The sequence below is a fragment of the Equus przewalskii genome, unplaced genomic scaffold (genome assembly GCF_037783145.1).
Source record: "Equus przewalskii isolate Varuska unplaced genomic scaffold, EquPr2 ChrUn-6, whole genome shotgun sequence".
Classification (NCBI taxonomy): domain Eukaryota; kingdom Metazoa; phylum Chordata; class Mammalia; order Perissodactyla; family Equidae; genus Equus; species Equus przewalskii.
In genome coordinates, this window is record NW_027228754.1 from 2,933,511 (window position 1) to 2,955,046 (window position 21,536).

A 21,536-nucleotide genomic window follows, 5' to 3' on the forward strand; every position below is an offset into this window, starting at 1 on the left:
AAGTCTGTCCCATTTTCAAATATTTTGTGACTTCGTTAGTTTTTCAAGTAAGGTATCCTAAGTTTTGTTTCATCAAATACAAATAAATACACATATATCCTAATTCTTTTGTTCCTTCCATTTAAATGATTAGGGTACAGCTAAATAAGACTTTTTAAACTGTAATCTGTGAGACCAAGACTAAAATTTTCTTCCTACTTTGACAAAGACTCTACAGCAAGAATTAGGATATTTTGTTGACTTAAAGACTGTTAAACATTTGCAGTTGGGTTTTAATGAAGTTGTTGAGTTATTTTTCCTAGAGATAGGTTGGAACAAGGACTCCTGAGTTCTTGTAATTCTCTACAAAGACAGAAGAATGAACAACCCAGAATTCTTTCCTGATTTATATTTCTCAGACACAAAATCTAAAATGAATTAAAGAAAAAAAACACAGTCCTAACACAGCCACTTTCTCTTACATCTATAAGTATGTTTTTCCTTTGTGATTTTTGATCTAAAAACCTTGCTTTCTTTTTTTATTCTGAAGTCTTATTAAGAAAGTTTGAGAGCCATATAGTTACCCAAACTGCTGAGTCACCCAGCAACTGTGAAAGTTAGCGGCTGCCTCTGCTGAATCTGTCTCCTGAAGATAATGTTGATTGTAGCTGGCGGGATTCTGGGCCCAAGTAAGAGAACTTTTTTTTTGGTCTCTGCCGCGTATGCAACATTTCTGTCATCTCTATCTGAGTTAGACTAGACAATTCCATGTGAATTGTTTCTCTTTCTTTCTGTCTGTCTCTTTTGGATACATTTTATCTTGCCACGCTCTTGACTTTTAGGAAAAGCAGAACACTTTCCAAAGGAAACTGTGAGTACAGAATTCCTTACAGTGTAATTTGTCACTAATATAGTTAGGAAGTCTCTCTCCTTTGAACTTTCTTTACTGTCTTTGACAGGATAATTAAGAATTGTTTTTTGGCTTTTAAGAAATAGAGAAGTTCAATTTAATTCTTTTTTTTTTAATGTCTAGTCTTCTAAAAGCTGACCTTAAGCTTTAGCTATATAGCACCAAACCTCCGCAATGATCTGTTTATGAGGGTTCCATGCAGAGAATAACGAGGTAACTTGGAGCAAAATAATACACAATTAAGATTTGAATCTTCATAGGATGATTTAATTCTACAGCCAAACTAGTAAAGGCCATCCACAGAGTAGGGATTACACTTAGGAAAAAGGAAACTAAAATTTAAACTTTGTATTGAATGTTCTGGCTGAGGTAAGCTAGAGGAAAATATACCTAAATCCAGACGAATGAAGGTGGATCCTACAGAGATTTTGTAAGATATTGTCACAAACAGTTTGGATCTCACTATAAGGGAAGAGATATTTTATGCAGTTTGACAGTACTAGCTTTATATTGCACAAGCCAATTATTGAGATGCTAATAATTTAAAATTTGTAATACTTGTGTAGAAGATGTACTGAACTTTTGACTTGTAGTGTTTGTGAATAAAGCAAATAAAAGAGTAAATGATATATGAGACATACTTTTAAGTAATAAGAAAATATTTCCAAACTTTTTTGTATATCACTCATCAAGTTAATTGCAAGTCATTTTTAATTATTCATTAAATTACGTTCAGAATGATCAGTACTTGTCAACACCCTTTTTAACCTTTGAAAACAATAAAATTGCATTTATGTTATCCATCTAAAACTCTGTGATTTTGCTACTTTAAACTTCTCTTCCATCATTAGTCCAATTTCATTCTATTTGTAGAACTGAATCAATGTTGGCATAAGTTTATGTGAAAAGTTGGAAGTGTTCTGAATGATCAAGATATTTTAGCCTAGATGGTAGCTGTGTATGGTTAAAATTATATAAATGTATCACAATCCTTTTAACAGAATTTACAGGCTTAAAGATATCTTAACATAAGTCCAATATGAATAAATGCCTTGGGACATATAAAAGGGACAACAAATTAGAGATTTGAGAACCAGCAATAGACAGAAGCTTTTTAATTTGCAGGCTATGGCGAGTGGTGGGCCAAAGGTGCTGGAAACAGCAGAGGAGATCCAGGAGAGGCGTCGCGAGGTGTTAAATCGGTACCAGAGGTTCAAGGAGCTGGTTGCTGAGAGGGGTCAGAAGCTTGAAGAGTCTTATCACTACCAGGTTTTCAGACGAGATGCAGATGACCTGGAGAAATGGATCATGGAGAAACTTAAGATTGCAGAGGATAAGAGCTATGAAGACCCAACTAACATACAGGTCACTCAGTTCCATTGACTTCCCCAGAGCAGACCCTAAGATCTCTAGGGAGGGAAACACCCTTTTAATATAAGAGTACATCTGGTTAATTGTAGGGGGATGACGTAATAGAAAGATTAGACTGTATGTTAAGGACAGTAATTCTGCCTCTAAATAGACCATGTCCTCAACTCCTTCAGCCTCAGTGTCTGATGTACAAAGGAAATTCATTCTAGATAGCATTCTGTGAGTGTAATATTCAGTTGAAGTTAAGCTATGGGCCAAACAGTGACTGAGAGATCAAAATGATTTCAGTATTTTGTGACATGAAGGATGGAATTGAGGTGAATAGATATCTATGCTTCTGAAATAACTGCTCTCTCCTCTCCTCAGAAAGACATGAGTAAACCAAGGTTTTTCCTGTTTTTTTTTTTTTTTTTTTTTTTTTCCCAAATGGCTATTCATGCCCCTTGTGAAGTCCAAATGAGAGGTCCGAGGAGGAGAGATTTAGCAGAAGCTCTCACTGCTACCTGTATTATGACATGTGGTGCAGTCATGATCAGAAGAAAAGGTTACATGCCTAAAAGGGGTAATTGATGTTGGCGAAAGAGCACCTGGAACAGGGACAAAATGATATGTATTAAATGGAGTAATTTATATATGACAACAATAGCATAATTTGGCATGCAAAAACCTCTCAATAAAAATAAAAAGCCATTATTGTTATGATCATCTCCCTCATTGTGCTCTACTTTCAACAGCACTTAGCTCTTTTCTGAAGAGGAAGTCCTTTTTTCTGAAGAGGAAAACCTCTGTGTTACATTCTTTCATTCCCACAGAAGGCAATTGAGACTTTAAAACAACAGGATATGTAGTGGAAATTCCCCAAAAGAAGTGGGGGGAGGAAAAAATCTTCCTAACTGAGCCTGGGGCCCTTTGAAAACCTACGTGCAGTGGTTCTTCCTAGAGTAACCATTTCTTTTAGGATGTGATCTTCCAGCAATGGTCATGGGTTATCACTTAAGCTAGGTTGGGAAACAAGTAGTTCTGCCTAAAAGCAAAATGAAGAGCAAGAGGACCTCTTCATGGTCCAGGAGACTGGGCTTCATTCACTATAAACTCCAATTTCTAAACTTCAGGGGAAATATCAGAAGTATGAATCCTTTGAAGCAGAGGTACAAGCAAAATCAAGGGTCATTCCTGAACTGGAAGAAATCTGGAGAGTTCGATTTACTGAGGGACATTTTGCCCATGAGGACACGAAGGTAAATGTATGGTAGGGTTCTTGAATAGAAGTTTCTAGTTGTTGATTATGTTATCAGGGTTTTAATTGATTATATTGGATATAAACCTTGATGTAGTTGGCTTAGAATAAGGGCTTCTGCCTCTTATCTTCTACTGGGATTGGGGCAGGAAAAATGATGGAATGTCATTGTGTCCCTTGGGGTGGGGAGAAGAGCTAAGATACAAATGCTGTCTGTGATGGCATCACATTCCTCTTTATGCCATGCAGGATAAATTGGCTCAAGATCAAGCCCACTTCAACCTGGTTCTACATGTCCCAGATGAATTGGCTTCCCAAATGACCTTTCTAATTATTTGTATGACTTCAGATTCCTTGTCCCTTAAACTCTTCAAACAAGGGATGCTCTCCCATATGAATTTTCTCTGAAATCTTTCTCCCTTTGTCTATGATGCCTCGTTCTCTTCACAGCCCAATGCTATAACCACTATAGTAATTCTCTAAACCTTCATGGTTGAAAAACTCTTAAAATCATTCGTCTTCAGAAAGTCCTCCCTGAACACTAAAGATCACCACCACTTTGGAGCACATTATTAATGTATCAGCTCTTTTCTGACTTAATCTATGTATGCTTCCAATATGTTTTTGTTGATATAGCCAACTCAGGATCTTTTTTGTAAGAGTGAATGTTTTACTGTTTAGTTTTTTAATTGTTAAAACAAATTTGTATTACATGTTCAAAAATTGAGAATGGTCTTTCTGTATTTAGCATACAAATTCTATCCCATTTTACTGTCAACAAAATATGGTCAAGGAATATAGACTTTAACTAGAATAAAACCTTATTAGAAAGAGGAATCTCTAACAAGAAAATCACAAAACTTATTTCTTGATATAAGATAGAAATCATTTTTGTATTATTTGCAGTTTTTTTGTGCCACGAATTCCCTACTTTAATTAAAATATTTGAAAAATGTTTGAAACATCTTCACATCCATCAGAATCACTGGGGTTATGTCAGATTGTATTGTGCAGGATTCAGAGAAAAATGTGGTCTACATGCTACCTTGAGCAATCGAGTAGTTGAAAGATACAAGGTTCTTGAAGACATGACATAGACAACAACTTCAATTTTACAAGATATGTACTACAGGATCTTCAAGCTAACCTGGCATCAAAGCCCTCAAGTATATAGTCTCAAAATCCTCTTATTGCTTTGGTACTGCTGATTCCCTTTATAAGCCCGAAAAATTGTAGCTCTTATACTTTCTGGAAAACAGTTCGTGCTGTTTCTTATGTGACTTTGCCAGGGCTTAGAACACCTCTGCTCATCATCTACCTATCAAAATTCTATCTGTTCCTCAAGGTTCAGTTAAAATGAGCATTCTTCCACAAATACTTACTTTATCTTGTCTTATTGTTTGTAATCACTTCATCCTCTAAAACCCCAAAGCATTGCTAAAAAGTTTTATCTTATGAAAGATAATATATGGCTGGGTTTAATAGCTATTTCCATACAAATCCTATTTCCTCCTTTAAATATTTGTTGAGGAATTAATGCACACATGAATGGGAGGAGACGTTTTTATCCAGGTCCCTCCCTATACAAGTCTCTGAGTCTGCACTTGCTCCACATTCTCTGTGACTGAGTGGTTTTGCTTCTCCTCCCCACAGAAACATCTGGATGAACTGTGCCGTCTGTGGGACCTGTTGTTAGAGCTGACTCAGGAGAAGGGTATCCTGCTGCTGCGGGCCCTGAAGTTCCACCAGTACTTCCAAGAGTGTGCTGACATCTTGGAGTGGATTGCAGACAAGGTATGGGGACATACAAGACTTCCTACCTCTGTGTCCTAGGCATTCATGTAAACTTAATGCAGACTATTCATAAAGAAGTCAGTGTATCTGTTCCTGGACTTTGTTCCTTGAAAGATGGAGGAATTTTGAGAAGATTTAGGAGTATTTTGGGAGTTATTAACATTGTTTGTCAAATGTGAGGCATAAGTCTAAATGTATGGACCTGAATATAGAGAAGGCAGGACTTATGCAGAAACTGTGCATTGAAAGATGATCTAGTCTTGTCTCTTTTCTACTGTCCATGATCCTTAATTCCTTCTCCTAGATTTTTGCTCTTATCATGGATCCAGGCTGAGGATATTGCCAGCACTTTACCTAGAACCTTATATCTGAGTGCCTATAACTGTGGAGTTTTCCATTTTTCCAAATAGATAGAGCAATATTATAGTTAGGACTGAAGATTAACACAAGCAAGTGCTTAGCACAGCGCTTTTGTAGTTATTCAGTATGTTGAATTGAGTAGAACCAGGACAAATTCACTTTTATGTTTCAAATGTATGTTTTATCTTCCAAAATGTAAAAGGGTCCTTCCATGGGCTGGGACCAACAATGCCCCTGGTCTTTCTGAAGGGTTACCACAAAGAACACTGTCCTTTGGGCTACGGTGTCGCCTCAGGAAATGTACTCCTGATTCTGGCTTTTTCCTGAAGGGATTCTCCCAGGCTCCACCAGTATCTCTTTCCAGGGTATCCTGGGAATGTAGGCAAGGATTTTGGGCATTTGACCTGCAGCAATTCCTAAATGTTTGCTGGTGACTCAGTAAAATTTTCTGTGTCTACAGGAAGCTATTGTGACATCCGTGGAGCTGGGTGAGGATTGGGAGCACACAGAGATTCTGCATAGGAAGTTTGAAGAGTTCCAAGGGGACCTAACAGCTCGAAAGAGGAGAGTGGATGCAGTGAACCAATATGCCAATGAGTGTGCTGAGGTGAGGTGGGGAACAAAAGAGTCATTCTAGGGAAAGAGTATGATCTTCAAGAGTAACTTCTGGCCATTAGTAGGAGCGACATGAAAGTTATAGGACATTGTGAGAAAACAGAGGGATTCAAGTCCCTGGAGTAACATGCCCAGAGCAGTTTCTTCTCTCTGGATTCATCCCTTGCCAGCCCATGGATTCAGAGGTGTGAGTGGTATATGTGTGTGTGCATGTGTGGAGGAAGTAAATCCACAATAAGATAACTCCTGCACTGTTCAGTAGACTAATTACTCATGCTTATGCAACACTCTTTCTTCATGAAGAAGAACCATAATAAAGTAGTGAAGAATATGAAATAATGGTGGGCTATTATGATATATATGATATGATACATGATTTTTTGTGAGGTGGGAGGGAAAGGAGGCAGATTTACCTTCATAGACTTAAGAGAATTCTTAAATAAGTTTTCAATATCTAAGCAGACAAATACTCAATGTGTGAATAATTACCCTAGTATATGCAAGAAAACTGGGAAGCCTGTCTGATTTTGCATGTATATAAAGGAAAATGGAACTCCAGCAGTTGGTTATTATATTTTTCCATTTATGATTTCTTTGTCACTGCAGCTCTATAATGGGAATGATCTGTCTGTGTTAAAAAAAACAAAAAAAAAAACAAGATTACAGGATAAATGGGTACTGGAGTAGGAAAAGTAACCTGTTTCTCAATTTTTTTCCAGGCCACATTTCCAACAGTCCTTAAATGTTCTCCCTCCAACACCTTTCTCTTATTGTGGAGATTTTTTGGTTATGTATTACTATGTACCAAACTGCCACGAAACTTAAAATACCAAACGTTATTTGCTTCTGATTGAGTCAGACTCACCGATTCATGATTCAGTGACTCAGCTGCTCAGCTGGACAGTTCTCCAGACCTCACCTGGTATTCTTAAGTGGCTGCATTTATTGTTGGCTCAGTTCAGGTGGAGGAGCCAAAATGGCCTTGCTCCCATGTCTGGGGCCTTGGCAAGGATAAGGAAGCCTTTGTCCACATGGCCTCTCATTTTTCAGTAAACCATGCTCCTTTTTGTGTCAGTGTTCCAAGAAGGTGAGAATAGAAGCTGAAAATCCTCCTGAGGTCTAAGTGCTGGGGCTCAGGGAATATCATTTCCGCTGTATGCTATTGGTAAGCAAGTTACAGGCCAACCCGAATCCAAAGTGAGGAAATAAACTTCACCTCTTGAAAAGAGGACCTTGTGGCAAAATAATGTGACCGCATTTTCTAATCTACCATAGGAAGTATTAAAACAATACAGGGTGTATTGTCTGTTCTTTTGGAGTTGGGCCCACACAGCTACAATGGAAAGGGCCATACACTCAGGAAGGAGAACGTAGAAAATTCTGTCTGAAGAGGCTTTGGAATGGGAATGGAACTGAGAATAAACAGGGACTTTGGCATATGGGGACTACTCAAAATTGGCAAGTATCAAAATAAGTTGATGTTGCTAGCTTAATCTAGTATTCATAAATCTCATTGCTTCAGATAGTTTGCAAGAAGGTGTGAAATTTTCCGCAAAATTATATATGTATTCATGTGTATACAACTCTGAGAAGAGAGAAATAGCTTTCATTGGATTCTCAAAGATGTCAGGACCCAAAAGAGTTAAGAACCACCATACAGGAGTTTTGGAAAATTCAGTCATATTTCACAAAAGGAATTTTCTCTTCTGTTCTTTGGTTTCTAGGATTTTCAGGGGATTTAGCAGGCCTCAACAAGGTGGAGTTGTGAAAATAACCACGTGGTTGGGCAACCTGTGTTAGTAGGTTAGTCCAGTGCTGTGGGCAAAAAACAATATCTGGAAGATTGGCTTCCTAGATTTTGGTAATGTGGATCAGGTTAGAGCTAGGGAACAAGGCTAAGGAGAAGGTCAGTATCTGGCTAAATGGTCGTTCTCCACTTCTGATAAAGTATGAACCAATATGAAATGAGAAGCGTTTAAATGATTTTTGGAATAATCTCATCTTTGTATAATTCCAGCACTGCTTTCCTCCCACAGGAGAACCATCCTAAGCTGACTTTGATTAAGCAAAAGCAGGATGAGGTGAATACTGCCTGGGAACGTCTCTACAGTCTGGCTCTCAAGCGACAGAAAACACTGTCCGATGCTACAGACTTCCAGCGATTCAAAAGGTATGAATCTTGCCACCACAGTATAGGAAGCTCTGCAACAGCACCATGTTTGTTATTTGTGTTAGCCTGTGTCTACTGTTAGCAATCCTTGGCCAATATCTCAAAACAAAGAAGATCATGTGCTTGCCTTTAAGATAGCAATGGAGAGAATAGTTAAGAAAACTGACACCCACCATAGAGCCAAGTTTGTGGCAAATGGATCTCAAAGCAATAAAAATAACACTAGTGAATTAGTGATGGAAGCTCTTCAGAGACAAAGAAAGCAGATTAAGAATTGGATGGGATGGAAGGTGGAGTTGGGAAGAAAGACATGCATGAAGAGCTGACCCTGACATGGGAAGTATATCTGGAGGCTCAATAGTCAGGATGCCTGGGTCCCTACATCTCAATGGAAACAGTTAAAAGCAAGAATTCTTTACATTACCTTTTATTAGTGTGTAGGAATACATGGTAATTGCTAACTGGGTGAAGTAGAGTGGTCCTTGCCATGTGCTCTGTTTGCCCTGCAATGCCTGGCATCTCCTTTTGTTGGAGCTCATGTGGATATCTATCTGCCAGGGATGTGACTGAAGCCATCCTGTGGACCAAGGAGAAAGAGCCTCAGCTTACCTCTGAAGACTATGGCAAAGATCTTGTTAGCTCAGAGGCACTGTTTCACAGCCACAAGACACTTAAGAGGAACCTCGCAGTCATGGATGACAAGGTAAGTACTTTTGGAGGAATGGCTAGCCCTTTGAGCTAGAGGAAGCATTTAGTGGTCATCTTGCCTCCAGAGGACACAGTAAATTCACTTTTCAATGAAGGAGAAATTCTGTGGCCCTTGAATATACCTCCTCCTTCTAGTTCATAACTCGTATGTGGATATTGGATATCTCTTATTTTTATTTGAATTACTTTTATTTAAATATTTCAGAAAATATTGTGTTTTTTGTAATGTATTTTATGATTAAAAAAAAAAAAAGATACCTCCAAGAATGGTTTGCTACTCTCACTCCGTACTCTGTGGCCAGAGAATATTTCCTTTTATCTGATCATATTTTCTTCTGTTGCAGGTGAATCCTGCTTTTTTTCCTTCACTCAGTAGATAATGGAAGACATTTCTTCTTCCCCTTTTATAGTAAACATGGAGCTTACTAAACCCACCTTTGGGTTCTCTTCTGAAACCTGGAAAAACCCAGTTCTGATACTTAGAGGAGCAGACATAGGCATACTAGAACCTGGAGCAAGCTTGTATTATTGAATGATTCCAATCCTAACTTTTTCTCCTCACAGTTTTAACCAGAACTTAAGCAAATTATTCCTGAGTGTCTACAGTGGAGTCAGCCAGCAGGCAGATCCCCACTTGCTGTGCTTTAACCATAGCTCTGTCCCTGAGTCCAGTTTCTGAAAACTCTTCCACCATTCTATTTCTTCTTTAATTCTGGCTCATTTTTTTTAACCTTTTGTCTTTTTTTCTAATAATCTAAAATAAAATCTTGTGATTTGATGAGTAATGGAGATGAAATACTAAATTCTAGATAACACCTGATTATAGTTGAGTATAATGAAAGGACTAATAGCAAACGTGGAAAGTCACTCATATTCACTCATATTTTTGCCCTATTGTACTCAAAATGGTCTGGCACTAATGGAACTTTCTTGGCAGAAATTTTCCTGGGTAGAAATTTCTTTCTGATTCCTACAATAATATTTACAGAAATTGTATAGAGGGTAGCGAAGGAGCTCTATAAAATAAATTATAATTTATTTTATTATGAAAGGAAGATTATAAAACAAGAAAATGCATGTGAAGTGCTTAGCACAATAAGAGACAAAAAAGTGCTCAGTCAATTTTTATTATTAATATAGTGCATTAGTATATTAATTGAAATATGTCACTATTAATTCATTGATGTATTACTATTATTCATATGATTTTTTTGTTACATCCCTCCCATGAAACTTTGCCAGGAGGATTTTGAGTGCTTGGATTTCCCACTAGGTTTTTGTTTTGTCCCAAAGGTGAAAGAGTTATATGCCAAAGCAGAGAAGCTTAAGCTTTCTCATCCTTCGGATGCACCTCAGATCAAGCAAATGAAAGAGGATCTGGCCTCCTCCTGGAAGAACATTCAGGCCTTGGATACCAACAGATTTGCAAAACTGCAGGCTTCTTACGGGTGGGAAAACCCTCCTCTCTATTGCTCTACTTATCTCTACAGGGTCCAGGTATAATACAAAAAGCAGAAATAAAAGAGTGAAAGAAGTAAAACAATGAGAGATTTAGCCTTCCTGCTTGCTCAGTAGAGGCAAAAGAAGATTTAATTTGCCAAGGGAAGTCCTTTGCAAGCTGATATAATGTTCAGCATGACGCCTCCCCTCTCTTGCACTCCTTCTGTCCTCCTCTGTTTGTATAGTTGTAGGAGGCTATGAAGTGGCCCATGGAGCTGGAAAAGCAGCTGGAGAAATGTCAAAATCCTGACTCTAACTGAAATGAATTTCAATTTCTAAGCTGAAGAGCATGAAAATAAATCTAGAGGGGCAGGCCCCATGGCGCAGTGGTTGGGTTCAGCAAGCCTCACTTCAGCTGCCTGAATTTGTGGGTTTGGATCCTGGACATGGACCTACACCACTCATTGGCCATGCTTTGGTATGACCCACATGCAGAATAGAGGAAGATTGGCACAGATATTAGCTCATGGCTAATCTTCCTCAAACAAAAAAAAGATGAAAAATGGTGATGGATGTTAGCTCAGGGCAGATCTTCCTCATCAAAAAAATAAAAAAAATAAAAAATAAAATAGTAATTAAAAAATCTAGAATTTTTTCCTGAATGTGGGTTAGCTTGCCAAAAAACTGGGTGTCATGTCAGTGGTCAATTTTCAGAATTAGTCGTTAAATTACCAGAAAACATTATTTATCTATCTCATTGTTATGATTTAAAATTAAATGATGAGCATTTAATTTTTGAATAGGTAACCATTTTAGTGGTTTTTGTTTTTTACTGAAAGAGTTTAGGGTGAACTAAGATATATGAGGGCTCCTAATCCTAACTCTAGGCCCCCTCCTCACAAGGTGCTTCCTGTTATTTATCTATTATTTGCTTATTTATTGGCCTCTTTAAGAATATTTTACTCCACCTTATGTGCCTCTTGGATAGGTGTGATCTCGTGATATTGGAGATGCAATTCCCATGTGCCTCATCACACAATGACACATCTACTCAAGGAATAGACAACCCGAAGTGAAGGCCTTGCAACCTGTGCCACTAACAGAACTGGAAGCACATCAGGGAAATGGGAGCAATCATCTTAGCTCAACCCAACCCTGACTTTTTGTTCAAAGTCCATTTACGTCTACTTTCTCCTTCCTGTCCTTTACTTTACCTTTCCCTCAGGTACCAGCGGTTCTTATCTGACTATGATGAGCTCTCAGGCTGGATGAAGGAGAAGACCACTCTCATCAATGCTGATGAGCTGCCCACAGATGTGGCTGGTGGGGAAGCCCTGCTAGACAGGCATCAGCAGCACAAGGTAGACAGGAAAGGCCTCCCCAGTAGGAGGAAAAGGGAGGTGCCCTGACTCAATGCCGAGAATATTGGAAGGTTTCTTGCTGCATTTTAAGATATTTTGTCTTCCGGCCACAGCATGAGATTGACTCTTACGATGACCGATTTCAATCCGCTGATGAGACTGGTCAAGCCCTGTTGGATGTAAATCATGAAGCCTCTGTGGAAGTTCAGGAAAAGGTAATGTAGTTTAACAAATTTCATGAAATTTTGATAGCTATTTAGCCCCCACTTAATCTCATAATAATATGATAATCTCTGAATGGGAAGAAGATAGAAGTCATATAAACGTGTTAATAATATGGGCCTAAATTTCACACTGCTTCCTTCTCAAATTGCTTTAGCTAAATTGAGTCATATGAAATTCTCAGGACATGCTGTGTGCTTCCTCACGTCTGAGCTTTCATTTCACAAACCTACCTACTTTCATCTTGATACCTTCTACCTAATAAGAAACTTCCATACCATCTTGCCTTGTCACATATGCTCCACTTTATCACTTTCCAATGCTTATCTCTAGAGTGTAAATTCTATGAGGACTGCACCTTATTCATCTTTGGGTTCCCTAAGGTGCTAGCACAGTGCCTGGCACATGGTTGGCACCTGTGCCTTTTCTTTTCTCCTCCATACAACCTCAGATCAAACTGATTTTCCTATATCTGTGTGTCTCAAATTTACATTAAATAACAAGAAAGCTTTAAACACTCAGAATTCCATTGATGGAAGAATCAGGTTAGCCATTACGCTAATCTCCTGGATCACAGGGGCTCCTCTCAACCCCCTGACCCAGAGAGATTTTGCTCCAATCACAGAGTCACAGGAACTCCCTGGGATAATAATTAAAATAAGATTTGCAGGTTCTTTGCATTTCATTAGACTCCAAGCTCAGCCTTAAGCACTATGATGGATGAGATTGAGGTGACCATATTTTGAATTCCCCCCAGAACTCTATGGGAACATTATATTATGGATTTCTGTTACTAACAATTTTCTGCCAAAGGAATAGCAGGACCCTAAGTCCTTAAAAATTTATCTGTTGTCTTGGGATTCTGAGAATTTGTGCTCTTTTTGATAGAGTTAATACAGCATATGTGTTAATAAGATGGAATTCCTTGGGCAGATGCTCGGGCAGAAACAAAAGCTTTTACAAGTGAGAATGACACTTTTTTCTTGATGGTTCTTATTTGCTTTCAGAGAAGAATGCAAATTTATCAGTCTGATATTTTAACTACTCTAGAACTTGAACTTCACCAAATGTCCACCCTTTTTAGACACTGCACTTTACTCTGTAGCACTTTGTGTAATCTAACAACTATTTAGAGTAATTATTTGCTCATGGCTTTCTGTCTTCCTGTAATCCTGATCCCCCCTCCCTGCCCTTTAAATCTGTTTGGTATGATACATCCTATGCTTCTTCTCCCTGATTCTTCCAATCAGAATTAATCTTTTCTTGTTTATTTATACATATTAAGTGTGTTGTACCTCTTTTATGGTATTTATCCCATTTTTCCTAGACAACAGTTATTTGCTTAAAGGTTGGAGCCTTAAGAGAAAAGCCTATTTCCTGTTCACTTTTTGTATCCTTCGAAAGACCTTGCATTTACTAGATGCCCAGTAAATGTAGGATAAAATAAATTCATTAAATATCTTCTCAATACATTATCTCTTTCTTCTAAAGATGACAGAACTTGCCAATCAGTGGGCCGCGCTGTTGGAACTGTGGGACAAGCGTCAGCATCAGTATGAGCAGTGCTTGGACTTGCACCTCTTCTACCGTGACAGTGAGCAAGTGGACAGTTGGATGAGTAGACAAGAGGTAACAGGAGGGGCTCAGCAAGCCTCCAAAATCATTTCTCCCATTCCTCGTTACCACTATGACTACTATCAGCACCCTCAGAAGCACTTCTGTGGTCTGAAGCAGTTCCCGGGAACTGGAGAGTGATCCACAAGGAGAAGAAAAGGTTGACCCTCTCTGTAAGGTTCCAGAATTCCCTCATGGACAAATGTATAGAAAACCTACCCAAATACATAGCAGAGTGGCTTTAACCTCAACTGAACACAAAGAAAAGTATTTTGCAAAAGGAGTCAGAGAGAGAAATTTGTGATGAGTCAGGCAGAATTAACCAGAGATTTCCTGGAGCAGGTGATTGGTCTTCTCAAGGCAGCTTTGAGATCTCAGACTGGTATCTAGATTGGTTGGGAGAATTCTATGTGGACAAATGTGATAAAGTTTATGAGAGGTCTGGGAAGGAAGTCTAAATGTCCTGCTATTTGATATTAGTCTCTACTTACTACATTACTTCATGTTAATTCCCATCTTGCTCTCCAACCCCCTCACCTCTTTTTGTAGTCCTTGTCTCAGAGATATTCCAAAGGGAATGTTTCTCACCATTGATGCACAGCTGAGATATATGTTTCTGTCTTCTATAGGCTTTCCTGGAAAACGAAGACCTGGGAAACTCCTTGGGTAGTGTAGAAGCCCTTCTTCAGAAGCATGATGACTTCGAGGAAGCCTTTACTGCCCAGGAGGAGAAGATCACAGTAAGAAATGGGCCCTGGTTGGGGAATTGACTTAATGTTTGTATATATCATCTCATACAATACCTATCCTTAGGTAGAATCACTGATAACTATCAGACATTACATGAGAATTATCCTTAAAAGAGAAGATATCAGGAAAAATAATCATACCCATTTTTATCACCACATCTCTTATTCAACCAAGCGTGTTTATAAAGTTTTTAAATAGTTCAAGCCATTTATATTGTCTAATGAAGTGCGTGATTGTCTTTTTTATGCAATGTAAGTAGAAACTATTGAATCCATATCTGACATAGAATCACTACTTAAAAGTTAAAAATGTTTGAAATTTACTGTTTTAGTGTTTTCTTCTCCAGTAATGTCTTTTTCGTTTTCTCTAGTAATATCTAAATATCTAAGTAATATCTATTCTATTCCTGTATAAGTATATCTTCATCTTTGTGTTTCTAATCTAACTCTACTACAGTTTTCCTGTGAACTATAATTTACAATGTCCCAGAAACTGGTCAATGTATATGCAGGGCTCAGAGAAGGGTGAGGAAGACTTTTTTGGTCCAATATACTCTGTCTTTGACTGTCTTCCAGGATGGTGCTGGCTTTAAGCTCACACACACACATACTATCACCACCAGCAACAACAACAAAAACAATAAGATTCCCAGTCTTCTCTGTTAATCCTCAGTCATACAAGCTTAATACGGTCCTTATCAATCCATAGGATTGTTCTGATGACTCTCATTGGTAAAAGCAAACAGTGTCTTGTTTATAAAATGCTATAATTTATTTTAGATCATTTTCCTATTCTCAATCAACTAATCCATCCTGAGCTCTAGCAATTTTAGGAGTTCATAAATGAAGATGAGTGAAAATTCACCTCTACAATTTCTGACTCCTCTCCCTGTGCAGCTAGAGATATAAATGTGTATATATATATATATAAAATATATGATGGATAGATACGTAAATAGACTGGCAACTGAACATGGCTATATTGAGAGTGCTTCCTCTTGTAAATTTAAGAGACAATCCAATACTCATCTTTCAGTCACATTAAAATTCACTTACCATAACCTAGATTTTAAAAATATTGTGGCATGGAGAGGGTAATTAACTTCCCTGAGATATATGTTTTGAAATGCAATTTATAATAGAAATCAGAACTAGGACATAGATCTTCTGATCCTGAAACTTGTGCTCTTTGCAATGTGGGAAGCTCTCCCATATTGCTATGCTTGCTCTTTAAATAGCTAGCTAAACTGTATCCACTTACTCAGTGGCCACTGAGGGAAAATCACTCTGGTTGTTTTTTCAGACCTTAGACAAGACTGCAACCAAACTGATTGATAATAAGCATTATGATTCAGAGAACATCGCTTCTATCCGTGACCTGGTATGTTCAAGGTACCAAATGTGCATCTACCTGTGCACTGGGGTCATAGAAACTGTTGGGTTGACGGTGATAAAGGTGGGTGGTAAATCTCATTTGTCCATATTTGGTTTTGCTGACAGTGAGTTTGTTCATGGTTTTTGCAGCTGTTGGTTCGGCGGGATGTCCTACGTGAAAGAGCTGCTGTTCGACGCAGATTGCTGAAGGAGTCTTTGCTTCTGCAGCAGATGTATCAGGACTCAGATGACCTAAAGAACTGGATCAACAAGAAGAAAAAGTTGGCAGATGATGAAGAATACAAAGTAGGAGGATTTTCAGACCCTGGACATATTCATTGGACTTATGTTTCATGGAATTAGAGTCTTGAAGTTGAAATGATGATAAGGTTCAACTAGTGAACTTCATTTTACAGATGAACAGACAGTCTCAGAGAAGGGCAATGACTCCCTTAAGGTTATATATCTAGCTAAAAGCCAAGAATCTAGTTTCTTGTTTCCACATATGCTGCTGCCTCTCACCCCTTTTCTCTGGTACAATTTCTAATGGTTCTTAACAGAATGGTGGAAGGAAGGGACTGCTCCTCATTTAGCTGCTTATTGTCCCTGGATCACCTCTTCTGCTCCCCTCTGCACCCTTATAGTAGGAAAATATTGTATCTAAGCCCAATGTGCATTCAAGTTTACTGAAATCTACTGTGAACTTAAAAGTAACCTAAGAGTTTGGTATAATATAGACATACAGTTTTGTTGCTAGAAGGGAACAACTCCTTATTTTATAGATGAGGAAATCAGAGATTTTAAATGGAAAGTGAATTGCCCAAAGTTATCCAGTTATTTAGAAGGCAGTTTAACATCAGCGTTAGAAGCACAAATTCTGGAGAAGGTGCCCCTGGGCTTGAATTCTCTCCCTCTTCAGTTTTAGGTTATATGACTTTGGGAAATTCCTGAATTACCTCTGAGCCATAGATTTCTCTACCCTGTGGTTGTGTAAAACAGATGTTTTTTACTCATGAATGTTATATCATATAAACTATTATTTCACACATATATATACTCACAAGCTTTCACATTTACAGTCAGGGCTAGAATTAGTCTCTTGGTTTCTAGGCCAATATCTATTCACAATATTCACTTTTCTAAATCTCATGTAGTCTTAAATGTATACCTCTGATCTCTTTGGTCTTATATCTTTATAGAACTATGAGCATCTTATCTGTACCTTTCATTCTGTGAAACTTGGTAATATGTGTTAGTGTTCTTTAGAGGAGTTATGGTTCCAGTGTATACAGCGTAAACAGATCTTCTCTCTTTGGAGCCAATGAATGGATGGTTCATGTACTAGCGCAGGGATAGAAAAAAAGTTCATCTTTTGTGACAGATCTGATTGATTGTTAATATTTGCATGGAGTGTCATATTCAAAATGATCTTGAGTAAAGATCTAGGTTCTGTAGAAATAAAAGCAGGGATTGATTAGCCAAGTTCGCCACGTGTAGAGAAGGAGGGATTGGTCACAAGAGTTTCCTAAGCATTCTCTAGCTCTGTACTTGGACCAGGACAGGTCTCGCTTGTTTTCTCTTCTTAGTACAGTTATATTTACAGTGAGAAGTAACCCCCATTCTCAAAATTTCTGCCCCATTTTCTGGTTTCCTTTTATTTTTTGTCTTGTCTCAGGATATACAGAACTTGAAGAGCCAGGTACAAAAGCAACAAGCCTTTGAAGAAGAACTGGCAGCTAATGAGATTCTGCTCAATAACCTAAAAATGACTGTCCAGAAAATGATTGAGGATGATCACTATGCCTCTGACACTGCAGCCGCTCGTGTGAGTGAAGTTGCCAGCCTCTGGGAGAAATTGCTGCAGGCTACAGCACAGAGAGGTTAGAAGCAGAGGTTTTGGTGAAAAGTTACTTCCTAAATTCTGAAACCTACTGTTTTCATCTTTTACCACCTCGAATTTACCTGGTGACCTCTATGAGAGGAGATGCTACTCATTTGCTTCCCCTATTGGTCAAGAAATTTTTGAAATCCAATCTAAATTTATCCCACTATATATTTATATAATTTTATGTTTTCTTCATGTGTGTAGAATTTTTTAAGGGAAATTCCTTTTGTTTTCTTCACTCTTCTCCCACTTTTTCTTCTTTCTCTTGAATAAATATTCAGGAACCATGACTTCAGTATTGCCTATGCACCTAAAACTAGTGTCCTTAAATTAGATTTTATATATTTTGGTTCTAAAGATGAGACAAGATCTTATGACTTAGGTTATTAAATTAGACATTAAAAGATTGTCAATGCCACATGTGATGTTCCTACGATATTTCATTCTTATAAATAGGGCTTGATGACTTGTTGCTTTTGTCACCTGTCTGAAAGTGTTCAGCCTCTGCTGTAAGCTCTTAAAAAAAAAATTCCCACCTGTCTGCTTAAACAGTCTCTACTTACACATAACCTTCCATCTTCCTGTGCAAAATTAATCAATTGTCATAGTTGACACAAATAATGAGGTTCCCCTGTGAATATTCCCCTTGTTATGAACATCATCTATAGATAAGACTCTGCCTTGGTTACAGAAGAGGTACATAATACTGATTTTGTTGAATGTCACCCTGATTTTTGGTTTAGGAAAAAATTCCAATTTGGCTATAACAATAAGTTGCAGCTACTCTCCACTATCAGGAGATAGAAATAATTGCTTTACATAAATAATGCAAATAATTTCTATAAAGCCATAGAATAAAGAATTTAGCTGAGTACAGTGAGGATAATTAGGACATTTTATGGAAGAGAAAATTGTGTGGTGTGGTGTGGTTTGCGATGAAGGACAGGTACAAAAAAGGGAGGTAACAGGGTTCTGAGAAAGGCATTTATAAAAAGACATTTCAAAATTTCAAATTGAGCCAACTCAAAGTTTGATACTTCTCTTGGAAAGTGCAGTGTTTGGGTTTGAATACTTTTGAAAGGGAGGTCTCCAAAGAGAGTAGCAAGTGACATATGAAAATACCTAACATGGTTAAAATGCAGTAGCTCTATACCTCATCAGGGAATAAACTTATTGTTTATCTTTGTTTTGAGAGCACTACTACTTTCAAAAACAAATACCATTTAAATTCTACAAATTTAAGGTGATTTTTTGCGTAATCAAACGTGAGACAGTTGTATATTTTCCCACTGCAATGTCAAAATGTTATATTGCTCCTTAAGTTGATGGAAGCTATATTATTGTGCAATGAGAAGCAGTTATGCTACCTGTCTGACACCTAGTGTCTTCTCCCAGGGACTGAGTTGGAGAAAGCCAACAAGCTGCTGCAATTTGAAAATAATGCAGAAGATCTGAAGCACTGGCTGATGGAGGTTAAGTGGCAGGCTACCTCTGAGGACTATGGGAAAGGCCTGGCAGATGTACAGAATCTACTCAGGAAACATGGGCTTCTGGAGTCTGCTGTGGCTGTTCGTCAGGTTTGTTGCTTGCTCTTTGGCGACTTGTAGGCTAAAACACTTGTATATGCTCTGAGCACACTCGTAATAAGTAGTTATTATTAAAAGAGAAAGAGAGAAGAAACCAAAAGTAAATATTTTAAAATTTTACTTGGTCAACTGTCTCTTCCCAATATCTCTTCTAATCCAACCATTCTCCTGGGTGCCTGATGTCTTTTGTCAGAAGCCCATAGCTGATAAGACTTTGTTGAATCTTCCAAATGTAACTCCATATTCTCAATCTGGAAACCTGGGTTGTATATATAGCCTTGTTACTGACTAGTTATGTGATCTTTCATGTGTCTTTTCACCTTTTTAACTCTGTATCCTTATCTGTGAAATAAGGATTTGGATAAAATTGCCTCTTCTTGTTCTGGCATTCTGCAACTCAAAGTTTGAAAATATCTTTAATCTTACCTTTTTTTTTTTTTTTTTTTTTTTTAGCTAAGAAAATCGAAACCCATTGAAGTAAACTGGTTTCTCTGATGTCACAGAGAAAATTAGCAACAGAGCTGGGACTATGATGCAGATGTCCAGGCTCTTAGTTTTATGGTTATCCCCTGACATCCCATCAGACTATTATTTATTAATACTGTATCCAATAGGTTTCTAGAGTATAGACACTGTATGTGAGTATCTGGAGAACTCAGTGGAAATCTATTTTCACTTCACTCAATTTCTCATCCCAGGAATTCTACCTTGTATGTAAAGATGATTCTGCTGTTTCCTAGAAGTTCCCACTGATCTATCTTGTTAAAATACAGTTTTATGATGTCTGTTCTTTGGTCACTCAGAGTGAAATAGGGAAGAAAGAATAATCTACAGAAAACAGAAAAAGCAAAACAAACACAGTCACTCATATAGCTCTAAGAATGGCTTGATGGGGTTTGAAATAAAGTAAAAGGCTGGAGGTTGGAAAACCATATAAAGATAGCTTTTAAATCTAAGTGGAGGAGGAGAGTTTGCAATGATTTTCAAAGGAGGGAAAAGATGAGATATGGTGAAAAGTAAACAAAAATATACAAAGAAGAGGAACAGCCTGTTTAAACATGTAATAGAAGTATGTTACTCTGGGAGAGTTAGGGCAGCAAATCACCAAGAATTCATTCTCCTATTTGGGATAGAGGCTGAGATATAATGCTTGAAGAGGAAATTTTCAATGTGGAATATTACAGTGGAAAAGATCTTCAATACCCTCTAGCCCAAAGTCCTCATTATGTAGATGAGGAAACTAAGATCAAAAAAAGTGAAAGAGCTTTCCCAAGATCAAATGGCAATTGACTAGCAACCAAGAATAGAAGTCACGTCTTCTATCTCCTCAGTCTAGGGCATCTTGCTCTACAGTAGAGATTTTCAAGTAGTAAAGTGGATCCATAATGATAATGATAATTATGATGTTTTAATTCACTCTGTTACACTATGATGTTTTCCAAAGTTAATGTGTTTCTCCTAAGAGATGAGAACAGTTCCTTAGTGAGAGATTTTAATTTTAATTCTTTATGAAGCCTTAATTCTGTATGGAGAAGTGAGTATATGTTTTCAGAAGCCATTGATGGCCAATGGTTTGTTCCAAATCGAGAGGAGATAAATCAAACCCTTTATAGGTTGAACACTGGATAGCAAAATAGAATAAATAAAACCAATGCCTTCTATTCATCTATCTCTTGAAGAACTTTTCTTATGTACCACCACCTCATACCCCAAAAAACAAACCAAACAAACAAACAAAAATCTTATCTCTACTGTGCTTCTACCAGACCAGTTATAGTTGACCTCACTAATAAAGATGAAATACATCTTGTATCTATTTTAGCATATAGGAATGTGGCTAAAATTTTATTTCCAGGAAGATCCTTCAAAATCCTGTTTCTGTATTCCTCCTTTCTTAGATACAGCCTGAATGGGGGCTATGATTTACTCAAATTCACACTACTAGGTGGTGGGCCAGGCAGGGCCTTCGCATTTCTCTTTCTGAGATTCTGACATTTGTTTTTGTAACATTACATTTCATCTCATAAGCATTGTTCCTGCTATGCCACAAACGTAAGCCTCAGAAGTATCCAGGTTGTTTACAATTAAGGCTCATTTTAAAGAGAGAGAAAGTAGGTGGATGGGGAACTAAGAAAAAGCCTCACACTGTTTTCCTTGGGGC

General features: G+C 37.8%; 1 protein-coding gene across 3 annotated transcripts in view; it reads left to right on the top strand.

Annotated features, from left to right (window-relative positions):
- Positions 1 to 708: 708 nt before the first annotated feature.
- The window catches only part of SPTA1 (spectrin alpha, erythrocytic 1), a 64,805-nt gene continuing 43,977 nt past the window's right edge, over positions 709 to 21,536 (top strand). For all 3 annotated transcript variants that reach the window (XM_008532148.2, XM_070608225.1, XM_070608226.1), the window contains exons 1-16: positions 709 to 850; positions 2,015 to 2,254; positions 3,373 to 3,498; positions 5,151 to 5,291; positions 6,112 to 6,258; positions 8,303 to 8,436; positions 8,995 to 9,139; positions 10,438 to 10,592; positions 11,810 to 11,945; positions 12,059 to 12,160; positions 13,659 to 13,796; positions 14,411 to 14,521; positions 15,834 to 15,911; positions 16,055 to 16,210; positions 17,580 to 17,784; positions 19,185 to 19,366. In XM_008532148.2, the coding sequence (XP_008530370.2) occupies positions 2,018 to 2,254; positions 3,373 to 3,498; positions 5,151 to 5,291; positions 6,112 to 6,258; positions 8,303 to 8,436; positions 8,995 to 9,139; positions 10,438 to 10,592; positions 11,810 to 11,945; positions 12,059 to 12,160; positions 13,659 to 13,796; positions 14,411 to 14,521; positions 15,834 to 15,911; positions 16,055 to 16,210; positions 17,580 to 17,784; positions 19,185 to 19,366 (2,193 nt within the window). In that variant the 5' untranslated portion in view covers positions 709 to 850; positions 2,015 to 2,017. The remainder of the gene's footprint in view (positions 851 to 2,014; positions 2,255 to 3,372; positions 3,499 to 5,150; positions 5,292 to 6,111; positions 6,259 to 8,302; positions 8,437 to 8,994; positions 9,140 to 10,437; positions 10,593 to 11,809; positions 11,946 to 12,058; positions 12,161 to 13,658; positions 13,797 to 14,410; positions 14,522 to 15,833; positions 15,912 to 16,054; positions 16,211 to 17,579; positions 17,785 to 19,184; positions 19,367 to 21,536) is intronic.